Here is a 24,220-nt window from a genome sequence, read left to right as displayed (position 1 = left end):
AAGAGGGAAAGAGTTAGCATAAATCTGCAAAACAGGGTATTTTTTGAAAATATGATACAAGATATTAAGCACCTCTCAGAAGTGGTGAGAACCCTCAATACCCACTGAAGACAATGGAGCTCAGATTCTGTGTCAAAAGCATCATCAGCTAAGTGTGCTTCTTTATCCTAACTACAATAAAGGCACTTATCCTTTGTTATTCTAATGCAATGTAACATTTTTCAAGTAAAAATAGGACAGGCAGCATTTAGACTGAATTTCCAATATGACAAATAATTTATTACAAGGTGCACTTTGCCCTCCAATGATATCTTTAAAAATTCAAGCTTGCTCCCTGAATAGCAGCTCTAAAAAGAATTAGGAAAAGATAAAACACAAGGTTTATCAATTTTGTATGTTAGCGTACAAGTATCTCACAGGCATATTTCAGGGTGCACTCATTTTATGTGTGTATTAATTCAAGTCTTCCTTTTTTCTTTGATTACAAATAAATTATGTTCTTTATATTTATAAACTCTGCATTCAGAGGCTAAAAATTCATACTCTGCAAGATTTATGTTAGTGGTTAAGTTTTCAAAGCCAGTATAGCAGAGTCTGCTTTTAGTGATAACAGTAGGAAAGAAAAAATATTCTAAAGTAGCCTGAAATATGTAGAAAAATCTCAGTGATATATTTTGTTTTTTATTTCTTGGATTTTCAGTTTGCTGGAGATCTAAGTACCCTAGTGGATGGATGACACGCTACAAGACATATTACTATATTAACTTTATTTATGCTGCATAGATGCCACTGCAATATTCTAGAAACCACAGTCATTTTTTTCTTATGTGCAATAACTAATATTAGAGAGAGATGACTGAGTTATTTTATAGCCTTATCGGGGTTTTTATACTAATTATTTTCTCTTCTTATATTTTAGGTCATGCTGTCATTCCCGCAAACACTAATCAATCATGGGATCTGAAGTTAATACTACTAAATAAATGAATTACTTTATCTTCTATGACCATCTATACATGCTTCATCTTCACAAATCTTACCAGTTTTATGCCATCAAGGAGACAGTGATCTTCATTTCCAAAACATGCCTGTTATCATTGGACAAGGTGGTTACGAGGTTACCACTTATTTTCAGGAAGAGAGTCTTTGTGCTTCTTTGTCATTCATCATTTGACAAATGCAAGTATATGTTTTATCAAATGACCACCTCTTACTGAAGTTAAAAACAGCAACTGTGGTATCCTTAAGGGACCATTACTTTTCTGAAGACTTGAGCTAAGATGAAGGACATGCCACTCAAAATTCATTTTCTGCTTGGCCTAACTATCACTGCATTAGTACAAGCTGTAAATAAAAAGGTAGACTGCCCTCAATCATGTGTATGTGAGGTCAGACCTTGGTTTACCCCAAGATCCATATACATGGAAGCTCCAACAGTTGACTGTAATGATTTAGGTCTTGTAAATTTCCCAATGAGATTGCCTGCTGACACACAGGTTCTACTTCTACAGACTAACAACATTGCAAAAATTGAATACTCAGTAGACTTCCCAGTGAACCTTACTGGTCTTGATTTATCTCAAAACAATTTATCCTCAGTGATCAATATTAATCTTAGAAAGATGCCACAGCTTCTTTCGGTGTACCTTGAGGAAAACAAACTTACTGAGCTGCCTGAAGAATGTCTGTCTGGACTGAACAATTTACAAGAACTGTACATTAATCACAACTTGCTTTCCACAATTGCACCAGGAGCTTTTATAGGCCTTGATAATCTTCTCAGACTTCATCTCAATTCAAACAGCCTACAGATGATTAACAGTAAGTGGTTTGAAGCTATTCCTAACCTTGAGATTCTCATGATTGGAGAAAATCCGATCATCAGAATCGAAGAAATGAACTTTAAGCCTCTTATCAATTTGCGCAGCCTGGTTTTAGCAGGCATAAATCTCACTGAAATAGCTGATAATGCTTTGGTTGGCCTTGACAATTTAGAAAGTATCTCATTTTATGACAATAGATTTGTTAGAGTTCCCCATGTTGCTCTTCAAAAGGTTACAAATCTTAAATTTCTGGATCTAAATAAGAATCCCATTAACAGAATACGAAGAGGAGATTTTAGCAATATGCAGCACCTAAAAGAATTGGGAATTAACAACATGCCTGAACTAATTTCTATAGATAGTCTTGCTGTTGACAATTTACCAGATTTGAGAAAAATAGAAGCTACTAATAACCCCAGGTTATCATACATACATCCAAATGCTTTCTATAAACTTCCCAAGCTAGAATCACTCATGCTCAATAGTAATGCACTTAGTGCCCTGTACCGTAATACGATAGACTCTTTGCCTAACCTCAAGGAAATCAGTATACACAGCAATCCAATCAGATGTGATTGCGTCATCCGCTGGATTAACATGAATAAAACCAACATTAGATTTATGGAACCAGATTCATTATTTTGTGTGGATCCTCCAGAATTTCAAGGCCAGAATGTGAGGCAGGTCCATTTTAGGGAAATGATGGAAATCTGCCTCCCACTGATAGCACCTGACAGTTTCCCCTCAAATCTGGATTTAGAAACTGGCAGCTATGTTTCTTTACATTGCAGAGCAACAGCAGAACCAGAACCTGAAATATATTGGATAACACCATCAGGTCACAAACTTTTGCCTAGTATGCTTACTGATAAATACTATGTCCATTCTGAAGGAACATTAGATATAAGTGATGTTACACAAAAAGAAAGCGGACTATATACATGTATAGCAACTAACCTGGTTGGAGCGGATTTAAAATCAGTTATGATTAAAGTGGATGGTTCTTTCCCTCAAGAAAGCCATGTATCTTTGAATATTAAAATAAAAGAGGTGCAATCTAATTCTATTCTGGTGTCTTGGAAATCAAGTTCTAAAATTCTGAAATCCAGCATTAGATGGACTGCCTTTCAGAAGACTGAAAACTCTCAGGCTGCTTGGAGTGTACGAATTCCATCTGATATAAAGGTCTATAATCTTACTCATCTAAAACCATCAACTGAATATAAAATTTGTATAGACGTCCCCACCATCTACCAGCACAATAAAAAGCAATGTGTCAACGTTACCACAAAAGGATTGGATCTTGCAGTGAAAGATTATGAAAAGATCAACATAATAGGATTCCTTGCTTGCCTTGGAGTTCTCTTTGGAGTTATCTGTGTGGTATATCTCTACAGTTGCATCTCACAAGAAATTAACTGTGATGCAGGACACAGCTATTTAAGGAATTACTTGAAGAAACAATCCTTTTCACTCAATGACCTTTATCCTCCTCTAATCAGTCTCTGGGACACGGGCAAAGAGAAAAGTACAGCCCTGGACGTAAAAGCAACTGTGATAGGAGTACCGACAAATATGTCATGAAACAACAACGTAAACACCAACATTATAAAACAGTTTCTGACAGGAAATGCACAAGACTGCAATTGTGCTAACTAAAAAGGCAAAAAAATTACTCTTAGAAATAAGAAGTCTGGATGTTGCTGCTGGTGTTGAGAAATGGGAATATGTACTGACTCAGCATAAAAAAGATTTTTAACTAACTGACTTCAAAGGGTATTGTGCCAACCAAATACAATTATTCCATTTTTTAGAACTTTAAAGTGACTTTTCAGTCTGGAAAAGAGTGCAAGTAGCCAAGAACATTTTCTGTATTTTTTTTAATTAAGTAAGAGTAGTAGAACTGAGCAATACCTCCTCCTGTGCTGTATTACACACACTAGCAGCGTGTTTTTGCAGTGACCAGATAAGCTAGAATCGACACGTGGTGTAATGAAATGGACAAATTCTGTAGAGTAGACACAGTGAGTATGTGAAACTTTTTTTATGAGGAAAAATACATTTTTGATTAAAATCAAAATAGCTTTGGCTTGTTTGTTTCTAAAAAAGAGAATCTTGGGACTCGTCTCTGACAATAAACAAATTCATTTTAATGTCTGATAAAACCTCTCTCTATATAAATCTTTTAATATATTTTCCAGTTGAAATATAGGTTTGACTACACATGGATTTTTGCTGGGTTTTCTTAGGCTGTATAACTGCAATAAACAACAACATACATACTCTTCAGCCTCAAAGAGAAGCAAACATATAGGGAGTGACTGCTGTCAGCTAATTAGATTTTTTTTTTTTGCTTGGTGCCTGAGAATTGGATTTAATTATTAGACTCAAATAATGTAAATCCAATACTTTGGCTGCAATAAAAAGGCCAATGTAATGATTAATGTTGTCTAAAAGTTATGTTCCTTGGTACACATAAAACACACAATTTTAAGAGAATGTAGCAATCTTGATGACATTTAGGATCTGTCTGTGGGTCTGCACAATTATTTTCTGATACAACAGGTACCACCACCAATAAAGGCTTTCATTAATCTCTCCAGCTTTGAAGATGTGACATGCAAATAACTGAATGATGTACACTTAAATAACAGACTGAAAATAAAATGTTTGATCCCACTCACACTGACCTTCATAGCAAAATTCTCCTTGAATTCACTAGGAGTAAGGCTGGGCCTTGAAATAGCAAATGGACAATGTTGCTGGTTCTAAATTTAAACTCTAATTTTTTATATGGATGGAGTAAATCTGACTATTCCTGGATTCAGTGGAAAAAAGTAGTACAAAACAGAGGTATGACATGCTAAAGTAGTGTTGACCTGCAGTTAGTAGAGGACAAATGTAGACGCTCTCAGCAAAATTTCTATCTTAATCTAGGTTAGTGGTTGTGTATACAAATACAGAGAATTAAATTAGAAGGAAAAAATGGAGTTTCCCTTGGAGGGTATGGAAAGAGTACATTTAGGGAAATGAAAATGATTAAAATAATGTTAAAGTATCTTGCATATGAAAAAAAATAGGAGAAAAAGCATCTTCGTTTTTACTATGCATTAATATTTTTCAAAGTATTGTAACATAAAAGATTTTATCTTTCTGAACTCGCTTGAAATAAATAGTTCTCTAGAATTATTTGATAGCATTTTTGAGGTAAGAACCCTATCTTTGAAATTCTCCAGTGCTTTCATGTTCTTGTGTGTGTTCACTAGCAAACAGACATTTAACATTTCTATTTATTCCTGGTGTGCTGCATAATGTTGATGGCCTGTAAGCATTTCTAATATGGAAAATCATCTCATTTTATTACTAATGAATAACTTGCTTTCAAGTTAAAGTTGACACTTTCTGATTAAATCCTAATTGTTTCTGACAATGTAAAAGTTATTTTCAGAAAAAATGTTTAAAACTAGAAATGAGAACATGTCAGTACTAATTTTAAAATATCCCAAATTTGGATCCTTATAAATTCAATATATTTCTCCAAACACAAATTTTGCAAACCTGATGAATCACTATCACACACAGGCTGGCATCAGGATTTATCAGCTAGACATGCTCATACATCATAAGAGATTTCAGAACCTTGGACAGAGCTTTAAGCACCAAGCTATTTATCAAAAACATAGGAGCTGAAATATGACCTATTACAATGCAAGTACTGTATAGGTCAGCAAGAACTTGCTCATGTATCTTGTATGTTAATCTTTGGAATCTAGCTACATTTAGAACCTGTTCCTGATGTAGTTCAAAGGTGAGAATCTCATTTGTTTCAAGCAACAATAGGTCAGCCCAACAGAATGAAACAGCACTCTAAACGAACACCTAATGGTAAGAACCAAAAAGAAAAAAAAAGTTTCAGCTTAATAAATACAGCTCTTCATACCAAATCATACTATTTATTTAAATAAAACTAGTCTTGACTTACTATTAGTGAAGAAAATGTGTTTGTTTGGCTCTCTCAGGGTGCGTCTACATAACAAAGTTATTTTGGAATAATGGCCATTATTTCAAAATAACTATGCGAGCCTCTACACAGCAATTTTCTACACAGCAAATTATTTTGAAATAACAGATGGCTTATTCTGACTTCTATAAACCTCATTCTACAAAGAATAATGCCAATTCCAAAATAGCTATTTTGAAATAAGGTGTAAGTAGATGCTCCACTGCTGCTATTTCGGAATAACCCCCCACCAGGGCCATTCTAAGTTATTCCTCCTGGGGCTCTAAATCGAGATAGCATGCCTACATTAGGGAAGCCTGCCTCGGATTAATGTTGTGGCTTTCCTGCAGTGTAGACGTGCCATTCTGAAATAAGCTATTTTGGAAAAACTATTCTGGAAAAGCTTATTCTGAAATAATTGTGCAGTGTAGATGTACCTTAGAGGGCATTCATTCTCTTCTCTAGTCCTGATACCTGACACATAAAAATGCCTAAATGTTGGTCAAAAGCACACCAATCATTTATATAAAAATAAACTTAAACGTTGAAATTAGAGATTGATTACTCTGTTGCTACCTGCTAAGAGGGAAAAGATTCCAATCTCTTGTGAGGAGAAATTCATTACAAGTGGCTCTGCCAGTGACCTCCCATATGATCCTGAGCCAGTCACTTCCCCACTCATTTTCCCCAACTTTAATGAACTTTAGTTTCCACTGAAAAGCACCTTGATGTCTATCAACAAAAAATGTTATATAATAGTGAAGTGTTATTTTTAACTTGAACAAGGCGTTCTTATCCTTAAATGAGCATATATCCATTCACTTCAATGGGAGAAGTACCTGCATAGAGTCTATGGACCACAAGAGACCTGTGGAATTCTTCATAGTGATCGGTAGAATTAAATGACTTGAAAACCAACCAATACTAGGAGGAGAATGGGAGCAGGGATATCCCATGAAAGGCATCTCTCTTGTGTTTTGATTTGTAGAAGGAAAAGTTTAAAGAACTCCTGATTTTGATTGTAGATTTTAGGGTTTCCTAGAAGGAAATAAACTGACATAAAGAGTAAGGATAATAACTATATCCCTTTCAGCGGGTATGAAAAATTTCAATATCATTACAGTTTTGTAGGATTCCACTGGAGTGCAAATTTGTTTTAGTCTGAGATTTTCCCGGAACAGACACGAAAGTGAGCAATTAGTCACATTTTCTTTGATAAAATTCTATTTATCATAAACATTAAATGGAAAAATCTTTTGGAGATGGGATCATTTAAACTTTTATCAGATCTTAATGTTTATATTTAGTCACTAGAAGTTGGTTTGGGGGGTTTATTACCTAAACTACACTTTTCTCAGATTATTTTTCTTTGATTAGTTCCATGGTGGCTGAGAGATATGTACAGGTTGAAACCCTTTAGTCCGGCATCCTTGGGACCAGATCGGTTCCAAACCAGAGAATTTTCCACACCACGGGAGGTCAACCTTATCTAGCAGCATTAGCAACACTTACACTGCTTACTGGGCTATTAAAGGACATTTAGGGGTAAATTAGAGTTAAAGCATAGCACAGAATACTGAGAGCTAGGGCTGGTGGCTGCAAACAAACTTTATGGGACTGTGGGAACCTGGCCACAGCCATTAAAAGTGTATATCCAGCTAACTGAAATCATTCTGGATGATGGATGTTTCTGGACCAGAGAGTTCTGTACTAGAGACGTTCAACATGTATGAACTACTCATCAGCAATGAAATGAACAGAGGCTGGTCTCAGAATGAGAATGTTACAACCCCATAACAAAGTATGTGTAAAACCTGCATTGTTATTTTGTTTAAACAATTAAAGAATGAATTCAAACATTGCCATAAATTAGGCTCCACACCTATCAAGTCAAGATTCCACTGAGTGTAAGTACATGGTTGTGAATAAAAGCACAAGATAAAGCATAAGCAGAACAGGAAATTCATAGGTGCATTGAAGAGAGAGCTGCTGCACAGTCAACAAGTTAGTTCTGCTCAGAAACAAGGGAAAGACGAAACTGGTGGGGCATGAAGATAGTTGCCTCATTTTGATATAAAGTATTGCACTTAAATCCATATCTCCTCAGATGCACCCATTCTCATCCCACTTTCAACCAAAACTCTTGAGTGTAAAGGAAAGGCCATGCAAAGCTTTTAAGATTTATCTCAGCTTATTACAGATTTTAAACAAGAATCTGACTACAAGTAGTTTCCATTCATGCTTGTAACAGAACAAACCTTACCCTTCCTTCTGTCCACCAACTGCACAACAATGTGATGGATTAAGATCCAAAGAGGAAAACCTGGTCCCATTTAAGTCAGCAGCCAAACTGTATTAACTTCAATAGATCAGGATTTCACTCCAGCCAATGCACTCCCCATACTTCACAAAGATACCAGTAGTGCATACATGTGTAGTACAAAGAAGATGCCCAGTGAGCTGGAAAGCACTTGATAAACAATAATATATTCACCACTAACAAGTTTGAAATAATGGTGTAAAGAGGATATATATATATATATAATTTAAGTGTACATTCATTAACTTTCATGATTAGCTGTTTTTAAAGAGAAAAATGAGAAAGCAAGGAAATTAATATTTAAGTTTACACTTCTCAAACAAGGTATGGACTCTCACCCAAATAGTGACCACAACTTCACTCTATTGCAGAAGATACAACACGTGAACTGAGCTGCAAAATGTTACACCATATACATGCACAAGTTAATACCGCTAAACCAAAAAGACATAATATTTGGAGGTCACATTCATTGTTCCATCAATTTTTCAAACCACAATGAGTGTGTGCCTACATGCCCACATATAACATCCAATTATAAATTAGCCAAGAAATGATGGTATTCACTTTTTTACAACACACTTGCAGTTAATGCCTTTAAGAACTATATTAACAAAAAATATTGAAAAGGCGTTAAGGAGATTTATATGGTGCTATTATAAATCATATAGACAATGGCCTCCATTCATTGCCTTATCTTCTCAAACTCTCACTTAATATGGCTGCATTTGGCATATTTTTATAAGATTAACTTTAAAAAGTCAAATAAACATTTTCCTCTTTAGGCTACTACGATATTGCTCTAACCTCACTGGTGCAGTTAGAGTTATGGCTGGTTAAATAAGAGTCAACTTGTTTAAATAGTGAAAGCAATATTTTTAAATTCCTAGTTTCTATCAGTATGATGATGAATCATTAATTATTTGCATTATTATAGTGCCTAGAAACCACAGTCATGGACTAGGACTACATTGTGCTAGGAGCTGTACAAATGCACAACAAATGCTCCTGAAATGGTATATTCTTAGAATCACCTGAAACCAACTAAAAAGCAAAAGTTTTGGCTAGATGTTCTCTAAATTTTCAAAAATATTTCTAATATAGGGATGAGAGGAATAGGAAACATTATTTAGAGGTGGGAGCGGGTTATTTAATGAATGCCTCTTTCATAAAATCTGCAGGCAGAACAATCTATTCTTGTATGACAAACAGGAGTGACGCCTCTCTCCTGCAGATTTTAAATGGTGCACAATTTATAGCAGCCTTAGGATTCTTACAGAAAGGAGAGTGTGCAAGAAGACTATGGGGAACAGCCAATCAGAGGTGTTCCTCATGCCCATTCTGTGACTTACCTTTCTCCACATGGAGTTCTGCATGAGTAAGTGTGGCAGCCACAGGATACCCTGAAAGGCCTCATTGTGACCCCATTATCAGTCCTTCAACAAACTGCTGTAGGTGGTGGAAGTCTTGGGCTGCCCTGCACAGAAATTTATGGATGTCTCTTTCCAGACCCACATGGCTAGGCTTTCCAGTGCTCAACCAAATCCTCCTATCTCCTTGAAAGGCTCTGACAGCTTTTAACCTCCCAAAATAAAGAAGAAGATCTGAAGAAGTAGATCTGCCCCACAAAAGCTCATCACCTAATAAACCATCTTGTTAGTCTTTAAATTGCTACATGACTGCTTTTCTTGTTTTACCAAAATAAAATGACATCACTTGCCACCTAACAAACATGTGCAATAGGCATACTCCCAGTGATTCTGTTTAGGCTTGTCAGGGGTCTGACAACGCTATTTAAGTCTGAATCAATAAGGGTGGTTGTTATTGCTATGCCTAATAAGTCATGGCTCATAATAACCACACTGAGGTTCGCAGCAGGGTAGTGGGTTGCTGCAGAACTTTCCCAGATTATAGGCATTCACCAACAGACCTGCAAAAGATGAGCCTTATCTAATGCTACTACCACCCTATGCTTCTCTTTTCCAGGCTTCGTCTACACTGCTGCCTTTGCCGGCAGAGTATGCAAATGAAGCACTGATTAGCATTTTGTCATGCTTCATTTGCATAATCTATTTGAGCCATTTTTGCTCAAGGGGTTTTTGCGTAAAAACAAGCAGCGTGGACGTTTCCTTTTTGCGTAAAAACCCCTTTTTGCACAAGATCCTTATCTTTCTCCAGGAGTATAGACAAAGCCCCAGTGTCTACACATGCTCCTCCACCACTTTCTCCACCCAACTAGAAACACCTAGACATATCCGCACCAATGTCCAATACGTTAATTTTAAATATCTTCTACTTTCTGTTCTCAAAGCAAAATTTGTCAAAAAAAAAGTATTGGAAAAACTTTGTTAAATTTTTGAAGGTCTTTTGGAGAGATTAACTGATTAACTTCAGTTTATATTTTAAGGATTTTTGTTATCTGGCAAAGGGCTACAGTCCCCTCCCCCAATTTTTATTAAATTAAAACTTAGCTGTTCAGTGCTAATTTGTGCCCTATTTTAAACACATCAGAAACTATAGTCTAGTCTGATGTTGCTATTTAAAATCTTACTAATAGATCCTTATCTGTATTTTGTAGCTCTTACGGTTTACTCAGTTCTAATTTTGGTCATATCTATTATATCCTAATTAAATTAATCCAGTGAACTAGATTTATCGACTTCCATCTACCTACCTTTTTGTCTATCTCTTCCCACTTCCTCTCACCTTCTTCTGCAAGGTGGCAAATAACGTTTGAGAACATTGTGGACTCTGGTATACAGGTTGGGAGCGCCATTTTGCTTCAGATATAAACGACCAATTTTCAGGCTAATTTTTTGTTTGTGGATTTTAGAGGATGGAGAAGCTCAATCAGTTTTATTGTCAAATTTCAATGGCAATCGTAAATATACAATAGTTGTTCTAACATCATGATATAATGAATGCCTTACTTCTCATTCACCCAAGGATTTTGTGTAATATGCTCTAAATTATTCCAGTTCATTACTTTTCTGAGTTTCATGAGATTATATTCCTGAGTTCCTCAATGCACAAGTAAATCACTCATTCAGTACATAGAATGACCAACATCCAAATTGCCACAGTAAAAGAAAAAACAGAATAAATGCCATAGACCAGCATCCATTGTCAACATCATTTTTTCTGATGTTGTATATGAGTTAGGATACTTTATGTGACCAGAAACTGAACAGTTGATTGCACAAATTCAGTATTTTCCCAAGAATGATCTACACTGGCTGAGTCCTGCCTCATGGCTGCGGTGCAGCAGGCTGAGGGGCAGCAGGGACAGGAGGGTAGGGTAGGTGAACAGGCAGCCTAGGGGCAGGTAAGGGGGAGGGTCTTTGCACAGGAAGACCTGGGGGGCACCTGCTCGGGGGACCATGAGAGGGTGGAACATGGTGGGCAGGGACTCACCAGCAGCCCCACGGCTCACAGCATCTCCCACTTCTCTTTGTCCCCTGGCCTGACATGTTGTTCAGAGAAGTCATCATGCTATGGCAGCAGCTGCTTGATGGACGGCAAGGCACTGTCCCTTGCTACGCTCTATGGCCCCACTGCCGGACATGCCATCCCTGGGGCGCAGGAGCAGCATGGGGCCCCGGCCTGCGAGCCACCTACCCCAGCAGGCACAGATCTGCATGGTACCATTGTGGCCACCAACTCCCTGCTGCACCTGCCAGCCACTTTCTGGGGAGGCATTGAGCCCCGCTTAACACTCACTCCAAGCCCCTGCCGAAGGCAGCAGAAAGGAAGGGACCCCGGCTGCACTCATCACTTCTCACCCATCCTGGCATTTTCTAGAAACGTCATAAGTCTTCTCAAATCTTCTCTGTGACAGACGGCGTAATGGACACTTGTCCTTTTTATAATAGTTTAGATTTAGATTTTAATACAACAGTATGGCTTCATCATTTCAAAGTTTGCTTGTCTTATTTTCCTTCTAACTTTGCTCTAACTAGAATATTTATTCTGTACAATGTAAACACAATCCACTACATAGTTATATTTCATTTTTTCAAGGATGGAAAATGGGTTTGTGCTACACAACTTAGCATCTGTATTTATAGATTCATTGGATTCCTGAAATATAACTTTTTTTAAAAACGAAGCAGAGTAGAATTTGAAATTTATTTTTCTTATCTTCGTTTTTCAATATCTGCATTGCTAATAGAGTAAATCTCATGCTGGAATATGGTACCAACTACAGAAGATGGTAAGTCAGCAGCTGGTTTTAGGATATCGGAAATGGCATTATCCAAGATATATAAGACTGTCTTGTTGATGTAGTTTTTCAGTGCAACTCCTATAATATCCAAGTTCATTCAGTGGGCAGATATTGCTATGTTGATGAATCCTGTGTTCTGTTGACACAGGGTTATAACTCTGCTTCCTGGTAGCTGCATTTTATGTAAGAACTCTGACATACATTTGGGCAAACACTGCTTGAATGCTTTTAAATATCTTACATACATTTTAGTTCTTTTTCAAGATAACAGTCACATTCAGCCAAAATATAACTTCAGTTATTATACAAAAACTGTGGATTAGATTAAAATGCACCTGACAGAGTGAAGAAAATGGCACCTAAATAAAAGTCTAAATCACTCCTAATAACATATTTTTCCATTATTCACAAACTGTATATGATCTTTATCAATAAAAGAATGAGTCAGTCAATGGGAAAACACACTTTAGTTTCCTAAGACATAATTTTCTGGCCTTTCAGATGACTACAACTAAGAAGATGGTTTTTAAGATTTTTATATTTTAAAAAAGTAGATAACTATAATTTGATAAGCCAGAATAGGCCAACACATAGTTCAAGGCTAGAGTGTGACAATGTGACCTGTTATGTTCCACTTGCCCACAGAGCAACCTGGGAGCACAACTGAGAGTCACAATCTCCCTCCCAGTTTCCTTGCTGTTCCAGGGATATTCATAGGATGGTGTTTTGGGAGGAGGAATGGGATGGAAGTGGGAACATCCCTCCACTATCTCTCTCTTCTCCAGCACATCTAAGCTTCTTTTCTTTACTAACAATGTCTCACCCTGCCTATCATCTCTCATTCAGTATTGAAAGGTTGACTCCCACTGATGCCAGCCTCTGATGCTGACTCATGGGAGGCTTTCCCTATAAACACCAGCAAAACTAATGGATTATCCTCCTTTAAAACTTGACAATGGCTAGGCTACAAAGATGTACATCCTATCATTATATTGACCAATATTGCCTCATTGCTGACTTGTAACTCCCTTATCCACTGTCTCTTATCTTATACTTAGATTATAAACTTTCCGGGACAAGAGCTGTCATTTTCTTCATTTTACAGCACCTAGCACAACGAGCTCCTGACCTAGGCATTATGGTAATACAAATAAATAAATAAACAAACAATATTCCTTGTTCCTTCTTTCCAATTGTTTTCCTCCATTTCCCCTACACTGCAGAGCCTGCTTTCCCTGCAACAAAGGGCTTCAAAAGTTTGACTTTTTAATATAGTTTTTAATCATGTTAATCATTTGTAATATATTTTAATATCGTTCAATGCACTCTTACAGCATGACTGAAACTTCTAATTAAAAGAGAATTCCTTTATCAAAGAATACAGTATATATGAATATAAGCCCAGTTTCAAAGCCTTAGTTCCTCTCTGGAAACTTACCCTTTGCTAACCATGTGCTAATATTATTAGAATCCTCAATGGAATATTTCATTATCTCCTCTAGTATGCAACACATATTGCTCTGCTTTGACTGCTATAAAGAGAGCATCTTTGACAACCAGCCTGCATGTAACAGTGGATGAAATTGGGGTAAGACATAGGATTGACAGTAGGGAAACCTATTATCAGTAAAATGGGGCATTATTCTAAGAGTTATTTTTTCCTACTTCTCAGGAAGGTTGTGAGCCTAAGTCTATTAATATTTGTGGGGCACTCAGTAAAAAAAGTTTAACAACAGCTAAAGATTCCAGTAAATTTCTGGAAATGATACAAACAAGTCTCTCTAAAATATAGTCACTTCTATTTACTAAGGATAAGTCCAAATACATTGTTTGACACTGTCATTCATAATTATTATGGTGCTATAGGTGTTCATGGCAATTTACAAACAAAATACCTGTACTGAGGAACTTCAAGTCTAATTAATCTAGTTTGAATGATCAATATTTCCATTGCTCTTATGCTTTCTGCAAAAGTATATATAGGAAATGGAGTCCAGTGGCAATCCTCTGGCATTGGTCCAATGCCTCAGAGGCAGAAAATCCCACAATGTACCTGACAAACTGATTCCTGCGACCTCAGGGTACCCTGAAATGATACATTTGATTAATCCTATCTTAGCTTGCATGTCTAAAAAATTATTTTTGTTTTAAAATTATGCAGTTGCAGCATCTGACACTAAAACCTTCTACATATTCCACAGACAGACGAAATGCTGTGTGAAAATGTGTTTCTATTTGTTGACAATTTTTTGGCATTAATTTCACTGGGTGACTTCTCATTCTTTAACTCTATAGAACAGTATGAAAAGCATAAATGAAATGCATATGATTAAAGTCTATTCATCGGTAAAAGTCTGCGAGATTTGTGAAACTATCAGCAATACATTCATAATGTAAAATATAATTATAACAAAGACAACGCAAATAATTATGCCTATCGATATTGCAAAAAGTAATAGTGGGACTTGACAGTGATTAAAGGAAGCTGACCTTACAATGTGTGATTGACACTATGGTAGAACACAAAGAGAACAAGAAACCTCATTTCAATAAAACTATATTTCATTGCTGTAACCATGACATTTTCTGAAAACTAAAATGGACTTCTACCTGGTTAAGGCAATGTCTTTCAAAAGCCACATCACTTTTGACAAATGAAAAGAAAAACTGCAAACAAAAGTAATGCAATTCCATCTAGCTGATTGCAATACTATCACAGAGGGATACAAAACTGCAATTGTTACAGCAAAAAGCATACCAACTCTAATAGAAAGAAAAGGACTGATCTGCAGAAAGAAAAACTACAGCGATGGTTCCCAAGTCAAGACTACAGAGATTTTTCCAAAAAAAGTGGACTTTTTTCAAAAAATCTTTACCTGCGTCTAGACTGCTGCTGCATTCTTTCAAAAGAAAATCGAAAGAACACAGCAGTTTTTTCAACCACAGAAAACATCATTTTACGAGGAAGAACACCTTTTTTTGAAAGTGCTCTTTCGAAAAAATGCGCTATGTAATGAAAACTGTGCTTTGTCAAAAGAGAGCATCCAGACTGCCTGGGTGCTCTCTTTTGAAAAAGCAGCTTGATTTTTCAAAAGTACTGGTTGTACTTTTTTTCGAAAGAGACTTGTAGTCTAGAAATAGCACAAATGACCACGAATCTTGACTATGATTTAAGAATAATGGACAGCATTGGCAAACTTTTGCTATGAAAAAGCCTGCAGTGGTACAGCTTTTGCCCAGTGCCTCCCATGTAATTATTATGGGCATTTGTTAGAGCAATCAGAACTTGAGCAAAACCAAAAAATTGTGAAAATGAAATTTTTTACTCCTAATTACACAAAAATATATTTAACAAGCTCAGAGTCTTGCTTCCATGGAATATATAAAATGAAAAAAACATGTTTCACTGAAGAAAAAAGAGCAACGCACTTACATGTGGTCAAAATGCTATGGATACTCCCACTCACATCTGTCTGAGTACTCATGCTGCATACACGCTTAAGTACTTTGTTGAACAGGAATCTATATACTACTAGCTGTTGACAACAATGGGAGTTCTACTATAGACTACAGGCCTATTATTATAGGTGTATGTATGAAGCTACCCATGACCTTATTCCACATCATATATTCGGGGGAGGAGGAGTAGAGGAATTGGTAATATAAGACAATAATTTTCTCAGTAAACCTTTAAATCAATCATCAGTAGTTTTTAAGCAGTCACAACTGTGTGTTTAATCTGCAGTAATAACATTGTCAAAATACTATATTTATTAGGGTAGAGCTAAAACACACCCTGTTCTGACAATCTTTTCAAACTGTCTGTCATATAGTTTGCCCTTGATCGTACCACAGGAAAAAAAAATTGTTCATAATAAGCTACTATCACTACTATTTTCCATGGCCAATGGAAAAAATACTTTATGGACATTTAGGGTGTGTCTACATTGCACCCTTAGCTCGAAATAAGCTACACAATTTGCACTAGGCCAACTGCATAGTTTATTTCAAGGTAATTTTGAAATAGCTTATTTCAAAATTTTTGTGCTGTGTAGTTAGAGCACTATTCCAAAACGTCCCTTATCCCTGCTGGAACGAGGTTTACATGGACACTGGAATAGCAAGCCCATTATATTTCAAAACAACAAGAGTGCTCAAGACACAGAATAGCTATTTTGGGATACTTCTGGTATCCTGAAATAGCGCTGCAGTATAGCTGTACCCTTACATTTACAAAAAAAAACAGATTTATTTTCTGCCAAACTGTATTTTTATTATGTATTTCTTCCCAATCGCAGATAATGAACATTCAATCATGCCTGATAGAGCCATGAAACAAAAAATAACATGAAAATATCCTGGAATCTAGTATTAAAGAGAGATTAAGTTTCAATCCCTTTTTTTCTGAGCAATGAAGGTGCAGTGTCAAAAGCAGTTTTATTTCCATTTTCCTTGACCCTCACTAACTTATCAACATCTCTAAATGTAGCTTGAGTTGATCAGAAACGGGTGTAGATTATTTTGAGAGTTGCAATAATGTAGATAAATGAGCGAATACAAAGCCAAACAATTTGAGCTGCTTCAAATAATACTGAAAATCAGCAAAATTTACTTTGAATTGTCACACCTTCAAGATTTTTTTAAAGCATTTTGGTGATAGATATTTGTTGTGTGTTTGTTTACATGTGGGTCATACCATAAACACATATTATAATACAGTTAATTCTTCCTGAAGGAACAGGTTATTTTCATCGAATGTTTTTCCCTTTTAATCTATTGTGCACAAGCATAAGAGAATGTTGGTTTAAAGACCAAATGAAAAACAGAACCCTCTGAACTTCTTTCAACATATTGACTTCTGTTTAGTACAGATCCTGCCTCTATCTGCTGTAATTCATGAAGATTCAGAAAATAGGCAGCCAGCCTTTATTACATGAAGGAACTGCTCCACCATTAATTCTTTCAATATTTAGAAATAAAGTGTGCTCTCATGATTCATAAAATGCTTCTGATTTTGTGACTCTCTCTGTAAGAAAAATAAGAAAAAGCTAATTTAACCCTGAAGATATTATTTAATGTATCATAATAAACAAATAATACACTTACTCTACCAGAAGCTTAAACTAACGTTAAAGATCTGATTTAGAATCAAGAATATTACTTAAGACTATATTCACCCCTTTTGCAGAGAAATCCCTGGACGGGAATATTCTAAAAAAAATATCAAGAGTTTAAATGGATTTCAATTCTCCTCTCAGCAGGGAAGGTGTATGAGGCCCCATAAAGAATGTAAGCAAGATAGCCTCCTAATTACATTGAGCCTGAGGATCCATGAATAAACCCTGCTGACCACAAGTCCCCTATGCAGTGTGCATGCAGGATCTATGATGCTACCTGTCCGCCTCCTTCCTTTCAAAATAGGTTGTTTAACAGCTGCACATTTTTAATAATATATTTTGTAAGATCTGATCCTGCAAATCCTTACGTTTGTACTTAACTATCTGAATTCTTTGAGGGGGCAAATAAACATGTGGACAACACAAATGATGAGACTGGGTCAGTTCAGTTTGGAAAAAAATACAACTAAGAAGGGATATGATAGAAGTCGATAAAATCATGAATGATGTGAAGAAAGTGAATGCAGAAGTCTTATTTACGCTTTCACAAAACAAGAGAATCAGCTGTCACCTGCTGAAATTAATAGGCAGCAAGCTTAAAACAAACAAAAGGCCAACCTATGGAACTTATTGCAGGAGAGGCTATGAAGGCAAAAAATTAAAAAAGGATACATTAATGGAGGGTAAATTTATTAATAGCTAATATCCAAGATGGTCAAGGGTGCAGCACCATGCTTTGGGTGTCCTTAAGTGGCTGACTGCCAGATGCTGGGACTGGATGACAGGGAATGGATTACTCAGTAATTTCCCTGTTCTATTTATTCTTTTTGAAGCATCTGGCATTGGCCATTTTTTGGAAGACATGAGACGAGGGTAGATGGACCATTTGTCTAACTCCATATGTTCTTATGTATGTAGCGGCTGTCTCTCAAATGTCTGTGTTAACTGTTTTACAATATGTTTAGTCAAATACAAAATCCTATATCTACTCCCAAGACAACTGATCTTTGGACTAGGGATTTAAGGGGTTAACTGGTTACCAGGTGATGCTTACTGGGTAAGGGGTTAACCAGTGGCCCAGCCAGGCTGGAAGAGCTCCCAGTGGGCCCAGCCTGAACAGCCCCCAGCCCATGGCACAATACAGTGGACCCAGCCTAAGTAGCTCCCATCCTCAGCGCAGCAGGCTTGGCCCAGACTGGTCAAATGAGCCTGTAGGGCAGTGGGCCCAGCCAGGCAAGAGTGGCTACCTACCCACAAGATTCTGGCTAACTGGTTAAATTTAATGTTTAGCAAATTAACTTTTAAATGGGATTGTACATTCCTACTTTAGACATATCATTAGATTTATTTTAAAAAACACGTTATATTAAATTTTTCTTTAAAAAAATGACAAAGAATTTGAAGTGCGATTCTACAGAGACTTACAATAATGGCCCTACTAATCAATAACATATTTGCAGACAAAAAAGGAAAAATGATATTATTCTGTAGAATGAGGATGAAAAACTTCGGCAATAGAGAAAATGAGAAAGGACAGTCTTTTGACTATAGAATTAGACAAAGAAGGTAGACATAAACAGGTGCGATTCTGCTGAACTGCATGGAGAATTGTACATGCTTGCATCAGGGATGACTCTGTCTTAGCTGTTCATGAATTCCAGCTAAGCATTTTGCAATTTAATACCATATTTTTAAAAACATACTTTGAGAGAACATAAGAGCATAAGAACTGCCATACTTGTTCAAACCAAAGGTCCATCTGGCCCAGTATCCTGTCTGCCAACAGTGGCCAATACCAGATGCCCCAGAGAGAGGGAACACAACAGGTAATCCTCACGTGATCCCTCCTCTGTCACCCACCTCCAGAGAAACAGAGGCTAGGGACACCATTCCTACCCATCCTGGCTAATAGCCATTGATGGACCTAACCTCCATGAATCTATCTAGCTCTTTTTTGAACCCTGTTAAAGTCCTAGTCTTCACAACATCAGAGAATATATTACACTTTCTTAAAACAAAACCTTAATATGACAAATAAAAACTGAAACTTCTCACATTTGCTGGATTAGTTGTGGATCCCTTCAAGATCCTCTTGGATCTTGACTTGAAACAGAAGTGTTCTTTTGCCTTTCTAATGAGCATTTTAGCAAATCTCTTATTTTCACTTGTCCAGGAATTCTCTACCCAGCTATTATTATTTCACAATACTCTACTTGCTGTAAGAATTGCCTTGATGCAGCTGCTCAATTGCTCTACCTTCCAACATCGCTTCTGCTCCCAAGCTAATCTCCCAGTAGCATTGGTGCCAGCACTGTCAAATCATCCCCATACTGCCAGTCAGGACAGATGCTAGTCTCACTCAGTAAATAAATTATCACTCAAATTCCATATTTCCCTTCCGCTCTATTCCCCCACCCCGAAAAAACCTAAACAAGTTTTATTTGAGTAGCAAAAGTATAAACCTCTTAATAAGTTCTGTGATCCTTAAAAGAAAGGTGAAATGGTTGAAATGTTAAAATCAGCTAATGAGAAAAAGCACCATATAAGAGAGCAAAGTGAAAACATATAGGCTGCGTCTAGATTGGCATGATTTTCCGGAAATGCTTTTAACGGAAAAGTTTTCCGTTTAAAGCATTTTCGGAACAGAGTGTCTAGATTGGCACGGACGCTTTTCCGCAAAAGCACTTTTTGCGGAAAAGTATCTGTGCCAATCTAGATGTGCTTTTCCGCAAAAAAGCCCTGATAGCCATTTTCGCTATCGGGGCTTTTTTGCGGAAAACAAATCTGAGCTGTCTACATTGGCCCTTTTGTGCAAAAGCTCTGCACAAAAGGGAGTATTGCCTGAACGGGAGCAGAATAGTATTTCTGCAAGAAGCACTGATTTCTTACAGTAGGAAGTCAGTGCTTTTGCAGAAATTCAAGTGGCCAGTGTAGACAGCTGGCAAGATTTTCAGGAAGAGCGGCTGATTTTCCGGAAATACTGGCCATTCTAGACACAGCCATAATCTTCTTATAAATATTTCCAAATGTTTGTTTGTTTGTCCCAAAAGTTCTCCAAAACGGTAAGAGCTAGAAACACCAAATTTTGAACGGATACTACTGATTTCCTAACTTCAATAACTGCATAGGTTATATCTCAAAATCAGTTCCCCCGGTACCACCAGAGCCCCAATTGGGTCCACTGATAATTAGCTTTTAGTAGCGCCTGATCATAGAAACACAACATTTTGCACGGATACTCCTGATTTCCTAACTTAAATCATCTGGATTGGTTATATCTCAAAATCCGTTCCCCCAGAGCCTCAATTGGGCCACTAATTAGCTTTTGGTAGTGCCTGTCATAGGCATTTGCTGGACTCTTCTGTTAAGCGTGTCACATAAACTGCAACTACAAGATCCTTTCCCTATGATAACAGAAAAAGTACTAGCTACGTTAATTTCTTAAACTAATATATAAGAGAAAAGTATTTCTAATAAAATATGCTATATTAATGTCATCTATGTTCATTCATCACACCTTTTACTATATTTGCCCCAGGCAATGCCGGGTATTTCTGCTAGTATTTAATAAAATTTAGACAAAAATAGTAACAGTAATGTGGGAGTAAGGTAAAGCTGAAAAGGGCAGGCAGCGTGGTCCAGATGGGCATTTTCAGACCTTAAAATATCCAACGTTCTCTCTAATATTACAGTTTATGAGAGTGGAAACTACCCCATCTGCCTTACCCTAAAGTCGCTATTGTTCCTTATTCATGTTAATAATTTCATGCTGTGCTCCAAACGGCCATTATGCTTCTGGGAATAAGAAAACCATAGACTACTTCAGCTATGAAGGGAAGTTTTGCATTGATGTCCAAAAGAGAGACACTATTTGACATAACAACTGTAGCTCTTTGAGATGGTTGTCCACAAAGATTGACACTATCAAGAAGTGTGCCTCTTTTGCATGTGAATTCAGAAACTCTTAGCAAGTGGTGTCCACACACTCTCTTCCCCTCATGTTGAGTGTATAGATGGAACATTACCCTAACTACCATTTACAAACTTTCATTAATTCAGGAATCCCTCAAAGAAGACATAAAATGTGAGGATTATGCTGACAGAGAACATGGATCCATAAAGACAATTATTTTGAAGAACCACGGTTACTGTGGTAAATAGTTGCCTTGTCCTCTTCAAGAATTACTCAACTGTAAGACTGACAAGACAAGGTCGTCCTCTCTAACACCATAAGATGTGAGTGAGTATTTTTTTAAAATGGTTGGAGGACTTTTCTCTTGAACTATGCAATAGATCTGGAATCTGAATCAAGAGAATAATGTGATGGGGAACTGTACTTTCAACTCTGAAGCCATTTTGTATATTTCATTTATGAAGTCATTGCTAAAACAAGCTGTGATGGCTGCCTTAGATTTGGCTGAATGTTCCCTAATATTAATGGGTGATCTAACTCCTGTTAAGCAATTGCTGTTAAATTTAAAATAAAATCCTTCTGCACAGTTTCGGAGCTTAACCTGATTGACCCCTAGTACTTATCTCCATATGCCACAAAAGGCACCCACTGCAATTCAAAGAATATGTAAGTGGGGGAATGATCCCGCTATTGTGGGGAACTTTCCTGGCTTCTATACCACCCCGGTGAAATGGACCAGCGAAAGGATCTGAGTCCCCGCTTCCACTTCCTTTACCCCATGGCCTCCCTGATCCTGAGGGCTCCCCCTCCACTCTTCTGAGTAGCAGAGCCCTCGAAACCCCAACAAGGCTGGGCCCAGGTTTCCTGGGGCTTAATCCCCGACCTTGTAGTCACTAGGGGCAGGAGTTAGGGTGTCCCCACTCCGAGGTGCTCTCTTTACACTGCAGGCCTTCTTGGCCCAGTGATCACTTCATAAGGTTCAAAGCAAATACAATTTATTAAACAACAACTGATTAAAGAGAATAGAATAAGAAACAATGAGAATGGTTAAATGAGAACACACAGCCCTGCTCTGTAGCACAGGGACATCAAAACAGCAGCCTGCAGAGTGTAAGGACAGTCCACAGTCTCTTCCTTAGAGGCTCCTTAGAGGTCTTGGATGTGCTGCAGGGGGGGGGGGGTGCTGCAGGCTGGACTCGCTTGCTCTGGCAGTGACTACACAGCCTCAAGCTCTAAGTGGCCAGACCCCTCTCCCAGTCCAGAGCCTCTCCCCACACTTTGCAGTTCCCAGCTGCTCACCACATCCAGCTGCAGGCTGTGCTGCTTGGCCAGTTCCAGCTCCTTGTGTTGCTTCTCTGTTCCTTTTGGCTCTCTGAGCACTGCCAGTCTGCTGTTCAACACAGGGTCTGCACTCCTTGAGCTGTATATGCCTGGCTCTGCTGTTGCAAGACTGTCTCTCCACACAGCTTGCACTGCTTGGCCTGTCTATGTCTGGTTCTGTCGCTGCAGAACTTCTTTACACAGCTTGTACTCCTCTTTCAGCTCTCTGTCTTTGCAGGACCTCTTCTGCACACAGCTTGTTTGTTCAGAGAGAGAGCCAGAACAATCCCAGCTCACGGGGAGGACGGGGCCTGGCCTCTCCCCTTCCTCACTGGCCTATCCAACCTGTCAATCAGGCTGAGCTGCAGTGTTGGCTGCTTTCCATTGTCTCTGGGGTCTGTCAGCCTCCTGAACCCTTCCCCCTCTGAAAGTGGGAGCTGGTAAACCAAAAAACTCCCACAGAGTTTTAGTAAGGGGTAACAGTCCCCTTACAAATAGCAAGCAGAAGTTGGCCCTTTCTTGGAATCTGATGTAATACATCACTGATGGGTCGGACAGTTTTGATTTTATAAGAAAAAAAGTGTTGCAAGTTCCAGATAGCTAACTAGCTCTCAGCTTCACATTGAGTCAAATCCATATCAAGTTATATTCATTATAGGTATTCTAGCCTAGACAAATTACTGCAGATGGAGATGAGAAGCATGCTACAGGGTAAGCATGTACTCTTTTGCCCAGCAAAGCAGTCTCTATTATGAGCTGAGGTTCTCATGAGTGAATCGTTCACCATAAAATCATTGCCAGAACTCTTCAACTAGCTGAGAAGAAACAAGCTGAGTTCAAGAGGTCTTTCCAAGGAGACTCCTAGAGCCAAAATTACATAAATAAACATCAGAGGGGTAGCCGTCTGAATCTGCAAGAACAATGAGAAGACCTGTGGCACCTTATAGACTAACAGATTTATTGGAGCATAAGTTTTCGTGGGCAAAGACTCACTTCGTCAGATGCATCTAGTGGAAATTCCAGAGGCAGGTATAAATATAGTGGCATAAGAAAAGAGTTCCAATCAAGAGTAAGGTTAGAGATAACAAGGTCAATTCACTCAGGGAGGATGAAGCCCACTTCTAGGCCTCATCCTCCCTGACTGAATTGACCTCGTTATCTCCAGCCTTACTCTTGATTGGTACTCTTTTCTTATGCCAGTATATTTATACCTGCCTCTGGAATTTCCAATACATGCTTCTGACGAAGTGGGTCTTTGCCCACGAAAACTTATTCTCCAATAAATCTGTTAGTCCATAAGGTGCCACAGGACTTCTCGTTGTTCTTATAAAATAAACAGGGTTCCCAAGTACAGAGTCCTAGTCGCTGCAAAGAATGGCACTAGTAGTAATAACATTTAAAGAGTTGCCAGAAGGGGAAGGATCCTTGCTGGGATTGACCAAACTGGAAAGAATCAATGGAGACAAAACTGAACAAGTATCAGAGGGGTAGCCGTGTTAGTC

General features: G+C 37.8%; 2 protein-coding genes across 8 annotated transcripts in view; one reads left to right on the top strand and one right to left on the bottom strand.

Annotated features, from left to right (window-relative positions):
* The window catches only part of LRRN3 (leucine rich repeat neuronal 3), a 55,291-nt gene extending 44,659 nt beyond the window's left edge, over window positions 1-10,632 (top strand). Inside the window, exon 2 of the mRNA XM_006122508.5 lies at window positions 920-10,632. Within this exon, the coding sequence (XP_006122570.1) occupies window positions 1,281-3,407 (2,127 nt within the window). The 5' untranslated portion in view covers window positions 920-1,280 and the 3' untranslated portion in view covers window positions 3,408-10,632. The remainder of the gene's footprint in view (window positions 1-919) is intronic.
* IMMP2L (inner mitochondrial membrane peptidase subunit 2) overlaps window positions 1-24,220 on the bottom strand; it is a 779,606-nt gene that overhangs the window by 403,989 nt on the left and 351,397 nt on the right. The window lies entirely within an intron of this gene.

Source organism: Pelodiscus sinensis, chromosome 1, assembly GCF_052426305.1.
Source record: "Pelodiscus sinensis isolate ZL-2025 chromosome 1, ASM5242630v1, whole genome shotgun sequence".
In the NCBI taxonomy this organism is placed as follows: domain Eukaryota; kingdom Metazoa; phylum Chordata; order Testudines; family Trionychidae; genus Pelodiscus; species Pelodiscus sinensis.
The sequence above is the reverse complement of the archived record's forward strand: the minus strand, read 5'-3'. Positions and strand labels throughout refer to the sequence as shown.